The sequence below is a fragment of the Neolamprologus brichardi genome, chromosome 19 (genome assembly GCF_056152115.1).
Source record: "Neolamprologus brichardi isolate AB-2024 chromosome 19, ASM5615211v1, whole genome shotgun sequence".
NCBI classification, from domain to species: domain Eukaryota; kingdom Metazoa; phylum Chordata; class Actinopteri; order Cichliformes; family Cichlidae; genus Neolamprologus; species Neolamprologus brichardi.
In genome coordinates, this window is record NC_142122.1 from 12,742,796 (window position 1) to 12,753,209 (window position 10,414).

The 10,414-nt window shown below is 40.6% G+C and overlaps 1 protein-coding gene across 1 annotated transcript; it reads left to right on the forward strand.

The window, feature by feature from the left end:
• The first annotated feature begins 2,417 nt into the window (after positions 1-2,417).
• otomp (otolith matrix protein) lies at positions 2,418-9,237 on the forward strand. Its single transcript, XM_006798393.3, has 9 exons — positions 2,418-2,641; positions 2,827-2,963; positions 3,202-3,304; positions 3,480-3,665; positions 4,389-4,563; positions 5,181-5,248; positions 6,755-6,939; positions 7,269-7,440; positions 7,605-9,237. The coding sequence occupies exons 1-9, from the start codon at positions 2,551-2,553 to the stop codon at positions 7,613-7,615; spliced, it is 1,128 nt and encodes a 375-aa protein (XP_006798456.1). The 5' UTR covers positions 2,418-2,550; the 3' UTR covers positions 7,616-9,237.
• Positions 9,238-10,414: the final 1,177 nt, after the last annotated feature.

Genomic DNA, 10,414 nt, shown 5'->3' on the forward strand with positions numbered 1-10,414 from the left:
TAGTGTCAGAGCACAGGCTTTCCAAATACAAACTATGACTCACAGCAACAACCCAGAGGAGAAGTTATGAACTCACCTTTAATTTTAGCTCAAAAAAACTTACAGTTTGCTTATACTTTGGTCTGTGTGGGGGAGACTTTCTTGCTATTATTACAGCTGCACAGACATTTAGAAACAAGACTAAAAATAACCAGTTACTTCCATTAGGAGCAGTATTCAGACATGATGCAATCTTTGTTTCCCAGTTAAGAAATTTGTGTAAAAACTGCTGATTATTTTATTTGATAAAAGTTGGTGAACATCACATTACAACTAAAGACACTGTTATTTTCTGGGAAAAAGTTGGCAATGACTACATTTAGATGAGTTTGATTCTCTTTAATTATGAACCAGTTATCAAATGATTTGCTGCCTAATTATTCAGAGTGATACACTACAATAACATATTGCTGTAACACACTTTTTATGCATGTCAGGGTTTTTGTTTCTGTACCTCTTTAAAACTAATGAAGAAATGCTTCTTAATTAAGATTCAGTAGTGATCCATCCAGGTGGGTCACATTTCTATTTCAGGTTTAAGACATCTGTCTCCTGCAACTCCTGCATATAGTACAGAGCAGGTCACATTCCTCCTGAATGTGCTGAGCAATATATTGACCTCAAAATTGCTATTGTTCTCAATTGCAAGGCAAATATCATTCCATCTCTAGTAATTATTTTGGCAATGCAGCTTTGATGTGGAAAGGCAAAAGCGGGACGAGGAGCAGCAAGACTCCCTCTTGGAACAGCAGAGACAACAAACATTAAATTAAGTATGAATGGAGCAGCTGGTGTGAAGGTGGGTTGCAAAACGACTTGCAGATTGCAGAGGTCCATCTAAACAGGTTATCAGGCTTTATGCAGGCAGAAGCAACATAAATAACATGTCCCGTATAAGATTTGCCACAAGCATCGGCTGAGCCTTCAGCAGGTGTTAAGGTCACCTGATCTGCCAGGTTTCTGTTGACTGAACTTGACTCAGTAGAGCCATTGCTACGCTAGCATTAGCCTTACAGAGCATTTTGAATTGATCTGTCTTTTTGCCTATGTTTTCATGCTGTCTTCATCCTCCAAGGAATAAAACATTTACAGTGATGGTGGTCAATGGTGGTTTTAAAACGCGTCTTAAAACCCATTTTTACTCCTTGGCATATGACACTGTATGACCCTGATTTTATTGATTTTATTGTTTTTAATCTATTGTGCTCATTTTATTGTTTTTAATTCTAATTATCATTTTATACTTTTTTGTGCTATTTGTGCTTATTTTATTATTTTAAGTTTTTATTTATTTTATTTATTTATTATGGGTAAATCTTTTTTTTTTCTTTTTTTTTTTTTACTTATTCATGTATCATTTTTGGCATGCCAAGTGTTCACCTGTGTTGTTCCGAAAGTGCTATATAAATACATTGCTTGCTTGCTTGCAAGGTAAATAAATTAATAGAAAAAAGGAAAATAGCACAGTTATTGATATGAACCAAATGATTAAAGATAAGATCTGAATGTTTCAGAGGTTCATCTAAACAGCTTCTTTTGGGAAAACCCTATTTTCTCTCACTAATTTCTCAAAACTCCACATTTAATCACCATTATTATGTGAGTGCTAGACTTCAAAAGTCCTTCTGTGCTCCCTGTCCCTTCACTGAAGTGTGCAGAAGATCAGATCTCCCAACTTTCCTCTTCCTGAAAAGGTTCATGAAAACCAATAGGACTCTTCGTGCCCTGAGCTCTCATGCAGATCTATTATTACACAATACTGCACCTAAAATATGGACTCAATGATATATTAATTTCACTTTTCACCTCTGAAGACTCCTTCAATTATTGATTGGCACAGTAGATGTCAAGAAAAATGGCAGTGAGTTTCTGTGTGTGTGTGTTTGTGTGTACGCGTGTGGATGTGTTATTATGTGTGTGCAGAGCAGAGAGCGAAAAGGAGAATTGTATCAAGTATCCAATACGTTTTCCCTTCACAGGGTCCGTTGACCATGAACAATGGCCAGTGCTGTTTGTTCCTGCTTACCTGAGGCTTAGGTCTCCAGTGAGTCAGAGCAAGACCCAGCCAGTATCTATTCTCCAGGAACAGAGCTCCAGCACAGAGACACATTATCCGCAGCTTTCTTTAATTAAAGACCCCCGGTCGACACTCTGTGCCAGGTGACCTGAACTGCTCCAAGCCTGCATGTTTCTACCACTATCCTCTCCACTAGGGATAAGTCTCAGTGGATAATTAGAGAGGGAAATGCTATACTGCTGTCATGAGATGGAGGAAGGATTATCTACTAGGACTTTCAACTGAAGAGGCGGGGAAAGAGGAATAATGTGATTGTTTCTTCTACAGTCAGCCTACCTATCTCTTTCTCTTACCTTTCACCCTCTCTCTTCCTAAGACCAAATAATAAGCGAGGGAAGGGACACACAAGTGACTTTTCTTAATGTATTCCACCTGTTCCTCATCTCAGCTGTGTTAGCGAGTTAGTCCCAAGCAGGTTTCCATCCAGAGCTGACATGGAGTATCCAGGGAGAAGACTGCTTTCAGCGTTCCTGCTTTTTCTGCCTCTTCTGTATGTCAGATGTCTCTCCAATCAAAAAACTACAGGTATCAATTTAATACTGTTGGATAGTCAGATTAATGCTAAACACATCAGTGATCAAATCCTGCTTGTTTGTATATTTAAAGGGAGGCTTTAGTGGCAGAACTGCATGAGTTGTGGAATATGAGGTCTAACTGTTTAAAGTTTGCACATATGTAATTTGCAACTTGTCCCTACTGTGTTTGAAAAGTCTCCTGGTGTGTGCTGTCTGATGCTGAGGAGCAGAAGTGTCTGGATTTGGCCGGAAACGCTACAGCACGACATGTAAAAGGAACACTGCAGTGTGTCCGTGGCTTAAACACTAGGGACTGTATGGAAAAAATCAAGGTACACAAAGAACAACTGATGGGGAAAGTAGATTCTTACCAAAAAAATTGTCTTACATTTCATTTAATTTATTTTATTTAATTAATTTTTATATCAGCTCTGTCAGATGCATGGCAGTTGAAATTTCTTAACATTAATAGGAACTGTTATATCTAAAAAGTGACTACAAAAGAAAATAAAAAGTATCTGTGAGACATAAAATGTGAAATATAAAAATATGAATATATATTTTGCTCAGAATGGAACTGCAGATGCAGCCTCCATGTTTGGAGATGACATCTATGCTGCTGGTTTCTGCCATGGCCTGGAGCTTGCTGCAGGAGAGTCCTACAATGGTGTAGGTAAGTCACATGTTTAAGGTCTGCAGCAGGTGACACAGGAAGGCACTGAAGTCTCTGCAGCTTATGCCAAAATGCAGATACTGTGCACACAAAATACTTTCTTGCACCCACTGCTTAATCCTAATTTGAAAATTGATTCCTTTTATTTATTTTTCATTTTTGGTGTCTTCTGTAGATGGTATCAGCTACTATGTGGTGGCAATGGCGCGCCGCTCCTCCTCAGACCTGTCCCTGCTCGAGATGCATGAGCGCAGCTCTTGTCACCCCGGCATTCGAACCACAGTGGGGTGGACTGTTCCCATTGGCTATTTGGTCAACACATCCCAAATCAGTGTAGGAGAGCAGTGCAACTTCCCGAGAGGTGAGTCAGAGGGGACAGGGGTGATATAAGTGTAGGTGTGTTTTGGTGGAAGGTGTATGAAATGTTCAATGAAAGGAGGGGAAATCGGGAAAGCAGTGAAGGGGAACAAAGAGGTGAAGAAATGAGGCAGACTGGAGGTGCAAGGAGAGGAGACAGTCACACAACAGTGCTTCTTTCTGTAAATGTGAGGTGGATAAGGGGATAAAAAAATCAGAAGGAAAGATAAACAGGAAAAATGCTGTCTCTTAAAGTTTATTATTATGGTGCTCTGGACACATGGTTCCCAACCATCAAGAATTTAGTGTGGTCTTTTTTCTATAAAAATCCAGCATCCAAATCTTGTAGAGACTGGTCTTAAAATACATTTTAATACACTGGACCTGAGTTATTTACTTTGACAGGGACCCTTTATGGTCATTTCCAGTACTATATTTTTATTCTTGGACTCTCTTAACTCTTGGAATTGAGTAGTTGGGCATGACTCACAGTTCATCCTGTCTGAGATTTCTTCTGTGATCACAGTAGTGTGAGCTTAAGATGACCACAATAAGGTCAATTACATCATACAAACCCAACAATAGCAGAAGGAACTGAGTTTAGAGCGTTCTGTAGCCTTGTGCAGTCCATATGCTGACCAGTTTATAAACAGGACAAAAACCTTAAGCATGAAAGTGCAGAAGACTTTTCAAGTATTCTTTGGTGTCTGTGTCTTTTTATTGTTAGTGGTGGGGAACTTCTTCGGCTATAGCTGCGTGCCGGGGATTAAGGATCCCCAGCACGATCCCAGAGGCAACAATCCAAAGAACCTCTGCGAGGCCTGTATAGGAGACGAAAACGACAGACACATCTGTGCCAACAACCACAGAGAGCGGCATTACGGAGAATCGGGAGCTCTGAGGTACACTGACATTAGTAACATGGGAAATAATACAACAACAGCACCCAGAGGTGAAGTAGATGTTATGACTGCTGCCTTTGTGTCTGCCCTCAATTTATATCCATCCCAGCGTGCTGCCTCAATAAAGAAAATAATAGTGGAACTCTAGTGTATGCCTTATCTGAAGGTATGCAGTAGAGATAATAACAATACAGTGACAAATTACTGTATGTGTATATATATATATATATATATATATAGTGAACAGATGGAACACACAACCGGATTAAAATAAGAGAACAGAAAAGAATAAATCTAACAGTTCCTGTGATTGTGTCGCATAATTTGTTTAAAAAATCGTGTGTGTATTAAAATATAAATATATAATACTGTTTGTGCTGTGCAGTACTGCCGTCTGTGCAGAACAGTCTTTGGCACAGTACTGAATGTACTTCAGAGGGGAACAAAAGAACTACAGGGGGTGATTTCTTAAAGTGCCAGAGTAAGTGGCAGAGGGAGTTTACTTATGGTCTCCAGAGTGTGTTAACAGTAGCACACTGGCAACTGTGCTGATTTTATTCATATTTCAATCTATTTATAGACTGAATGTGCCTTGCTGTTTGTGTGTTTTCGTTCAGGTGCGTGGCTGAGAACCTCGGCGACGTGGCTTTTGTCAAACACACAACAGTCTTTGACAATTTGGATGGTCAGTGTGCAAAATATTGTTTATTTTAGAGACTATGATAGTCGTTGTTGTGTGATATAATTTTCATAATGTCTCAATTTGTGATTACATTGCTTGGAATATGCAGAGGGTGCAACTCCCTGTCAAGACATAGGATGTCAGTGTTTCATAACGCATTTGTGCTTTTTACAGAAAGTGGAATACAGTGATTGGATTGCACTGTAATTATGATGTCATATGATAATATGTGGGAATGTGAGGCGGAGAGAAAAGTAAGCAATCTGAAAACAAGAGAAGATAATAGCGAGAATGAAAAAGAAACAGATATCACACACAAACGCACACACAGGATAGTCACAGAGTTGCAGACATTTTGTCCAGCAGTGAAGTGCCCTAATTCTCTGTTTGCTGCATCTGCTCCTCTGCTTTGGGCAACATCCAAAATTAATGGCGATCATTATCGCCGTCACGCTACACAGGCTCTGCTGGTATAGCCGAGAAGGAGCAGTTTGACGCCAGCTCCACAAAATGCTGTCGCTGCTTAACGAAGCATGTTTTATCATATGGTTCAGAAATGTCCAGAGTCAGAACGATTAACAGAGGTCAGGAAAACACAGAAGGTCTGGGCTGTTGTCTGGGAACGCTGTAGGCTTCAAGGTGGTTTACCCTTTTTTCACACAGTTGTTTGTTTTGTTAAACGGGGTTTTGTTTCCCTTTTTAAAATTCTCAGGGGACCGACCAAATCTGACAAAAACGGCATATAAAATATTGGTAAATTAGTCATAAATCAGGATTGCACTGTTTGATAAATGTGTCATCATAAACAAATTAATGAATGCACAAAAGAAAAGAAAAAACTAAAGTAGTTCTTAGTTAATGTAAATAGCTTATTCAGTGTATGAGGAATAATTACATACTAAACATTACAGCTTTCAAATGGTTTTAGATAAGGAGGTCAATGCATATGATGTTACTTTCCTTAGACTTAACTCAGAGGGAGACCGTGCAATTATATGGACAACTATGTCTTGGTATACTTACTGTAAACCTTTTTTAAATATCATTTTTGTGGCATTTTAGCCTTTATTGGACAGAGACAGTGTAGACAGACAGGAAAGGGCCGCAGGTCAGACTCGAACTGAGGCCGCTACTTTCTTTCACATGGTCGCCTGCTCACCCACTGAGCTAAACCGGCAACCCACAACTTACTGTAATCTTATCATCATGATGAGGACCCAGGATATCTCTACAGCTGGCCAAGAAATACACTAGTTTCTCTAAACCACAGTAAAACCATGTTAAAGAAAGTGCATATTCATTTAGAGGCATTGGCATGTGGAATTTGCTCTGTGATAGTCAGAGATATCTAATCCCTTAATAGTCAGGCTAACTGTTTGTAGTCTTAATGTAGCTGAGCTTTACATTTAACAGACAGATTGGTTTCATTTGTCTTATGTAACGAAAGAAATCAAATGTGCATTTCCCAAAATCCCAATCTCCTGTTTATATATCTCCCCTCTTGCCCAGGTAAGAACCAAGAGTCCTGGGCCCTGGATCTGGAGGTGGAGGACCTGAAGCTGCTGTGTCCTGATGGAACGGATGCCGGTCTGGAGGAGTATGAACGATGCCACATTGCCGCAGTCCCTGCCAACGCTGTGGTGGTGCGTATGGAGGACAAGTGCCGTGTCTGGAAGTACCTGGAACGCTTACAGGTGGGTGTGGACATAAGCTGCATGTGCTTTGCTTTTGTGTGTGTGAGAGTGTCTGTGTGTATGCACGTTTTTCCACAGAGCTGTGTGTGGATCTCTGGAGCCTGTGCTATTTATCTGCACATCTTAGTATGCAGGTATCTGCTAAACTGTCACCCTTCCTCCATACTCAATGTGTGGGAGACTCCAGAATGATTGATACGTCCTGTGCTGATCCACCCAGCCTGCACTTACACACAATCTGAAAGACACTCATGTACACAGAACGCCAACGCACATCCATGCATGCCCTCATGCATTAAGCGCAGTCACACACTTCCTCTCTCCTGCAGAATGTGTTTGGCAATGCCACGGAGGGCTTCAGCCTGTTCAGCTCAGCAGGCTATGGCCAATCCGATCTGCTGTTCAGTGATGCCACCCACCACCTGCAGAGAGTTCTGGGTAGCTACTCCTCTTGGCTGGGCCCCACTTATACCACTGTGCTGCAAGCCTTCGAGTGTGAGGGTAAGAGTGATGACGTGTGCCTATTTGCCTGTGTGTAAAAATGTGTTTATGTGGAATTGCTGATGAAGAGTGGGTGGCTAAGTGGCTGGAGGAGTGTTTTTTGCTGTGTATGTGTGAGCGCATCCACTGCAGCTGTTCTCATTATTGCACTCTCCCACCACCAGGCTTCTGCTGATGGAAGAGGAGGAAGACATCCAGCACATCATCTTCCACCCCATCCCGCTTTCTCCATCCTCCCTCCCTGCCATCTGTGTCCCCCGTCTCACCATATTTTCTTCTTTTAGCTTTGCTTTATTAATGTTTTTTCCCCCTTGCATTTCACCACCCAATCTTTAATATTATATCGTTGCCCTCCTCCAAACTTTTATGTCTTTTAATATGCTTGCTGGCAGGTTATGACAAGGTTAAAGAGTGGCTAGTTGGCTGTTAAAACATAACTAAAATTGAACATGTTTTTTAAAGGACGCTGGGGGAGGGGGGGAGTGTAGAAAAGAAAGGGATAGGACAAAAAAAGTTAATGATTGTTGTGGTTTTTCTTTTGTGTTTGATTAACACATACCAAAAAAATTCTCTTAACATTTGCTGCCCTGTATATTTGTTAGGAAACTGCAGCCTTCTTGGCTTGTTTCATTAGACTAAGCTTCGGTACCACCCTTCCACCTCACTCCCACAGGGTCTGTCTCTGGCACTGAACAACTGGGTGCTATTAACTTTTTGCTTAGAAGTCTCAGTTACTTTATGTGTGTGTGTGTGTGTGTGTGTGTGTGTGTGCGTGTGTGTGTGTGTGTGTGTGTGTGTGTGAGAGAGAGAGAGACAGAGAGAGGGAGAGAAAGAGAGTATACACTTTTGTTTCCCACAGCCATTAATGCCCTAATTGGTGCTCTGGCATACTATACTGTTTGTGCATGTGTGTGAGTGCATATGTGCGTTAGTGTTGATAGCATTCCTGCTTTCCCATGCCTTGTATAGCTTACTCCTTTGGATCACTGCTTTCTCACGTCCGGTATGGTGATCCAGGCTGTGTCAGCTCACAGTGTATTTTAACATCTTACGATTAGAAAAGGGGGAGGACTTAAAGTTGAGTTGCCTTCAATGACCCTTGAGGGAGTCTTAAAAAAATGATAATTTTCTCATCTGTGACAACATTTGCGTCACCCAGATTCCTCAAGATTTGCAGCCTCTCCCACACTCCTGTCTTTATTTCCTATAATATGTCATTTATAATTTAACATTACCACCAGTAGTGAGATGATAATAATGATAATGTGTAAGAGTTACTAACAGCAGGATGTTTAATTAGTCAGTTTTGAATTTAATCTTATTAAAAAACTGTCCTGGGGAATTACTAAAGAAATTGTCTGTGAAGAAATTGTAACTGCAATTGACAAAAAGAAAAACAAAACAGCATCTATAAGCATTTATAAGACACTATAATTAAAGAGACGCAACCAGTTTGACCTTACTTGACCTACTGAATCGTGTACTGTAATTGTGGGCTTTTCACCTCATGTCCACCTCATGTTATTCCACATAGCGCATCACTGAGCTTGGCAATCAACTGATAAGCCGGATGAAGTTCTCCTCATCAAACTGTGGTCTTTAGACCTCGTCATGCATGAAGAATCCACAGCTGGTACAACAGATAATTTGCAGAAATTTGGTGGCAGATTTTTTTGTGTGTGCATTTCTGTTGTATTTCTTCAACTCTGGTTTTGGTGCTGTTTGTTGCTACTTTTGTCCAACAGGCTTAAAAGAGGCTTGATGTAAATAATCGTCTCTTCGTGAATGTGTAGTGCTGCAAACCTTCTTTATTTTCAACCAATTAAACGAATGATGATAAAGAGAATAATCCTTTCTTCTTTTCACGCTGGCTTCTAATTATCCTGAAACAGCTATATATCTGTGTGGAAATGAATTAGATTTGATATCAGCTCTTTTGCTTCATCACCCACTCTCTGGCTGCCTCTTGCACACACATTTACTCAAAAATAGTCACTTTGCTCCCTCTCAGTCATTTGGAGAGGGACACAAGAGGATGAAAAGAAGCAGAAAAGCACAAAGGCTCAGGTGTTCACTCGTTAGCGAGAAGCACCTCCCAGGTGGACAGGTGAATCAGAGATACACTATCTTCATAGGTGGTCTACATGTGCAAACAGAGCTCCATTCAGGGTAGGCTAAATGCGCCTGCTGGCAAAGCTACCAGATTTACAACGCCAGCGGCTTAGAGAAAGCCCATGTTTTTGATGGAGCAGTATCATTTAGAAGTGAGCAGATACTGTAGATTGAACTGCATTGCAGCAGAGTGCTGCAATCATTCTCAATCCTCAGCTCTCTTGCTGCCCATTTTGCTGTGATGCACAAATAAAAACAACTAATTCAATTCAGTTCTCTGAAACTTGAGTGTGAGTATATAAGAGAAGGGAGCGTGTCAGTTCAAGTGTTGGAAAGTGATAATTAGTCGTTTAGAAATTGAGGTTTTTTTGCACTTATACCAAAGCATACTATAGCTGTTTGCATTTATATTTGTGCACTGGTGTGTCTGCATTGCTTTGCCAACATAAGAGAAACTTTTGCTGGATTTATTGTCTTGCTTTGGCTTTGTGTATGTCTTTGATTACAAAGAGAGAGGGATTATGGGAATTCTACCTACACAGAGGCTTTGTGCACATCTAGAAAGGCCATTACACCTCCAATAAGATTATTGGACTATCTAACAAGAAGCCTTATGTATAACCAGAGGTCCAGATAGCAGGAGATCTTAAGCATTTAGATGTTATTTTGTGCAGTAGCCCAAAAAGGTCAACAGCAGTTGTGCATGGGCAGAGTGGTGAATGTGTATAAAAAGATGCTTGAACAGGAAAAGGAGCAAAAAGTTCACACACAAAAGAACACATTGGCTCCAGATGTCATTGTTTTTAACGCTTTACTACAAAGACGTGTATTATGTAGTTTGTCTATTATGACGGGATTGAGG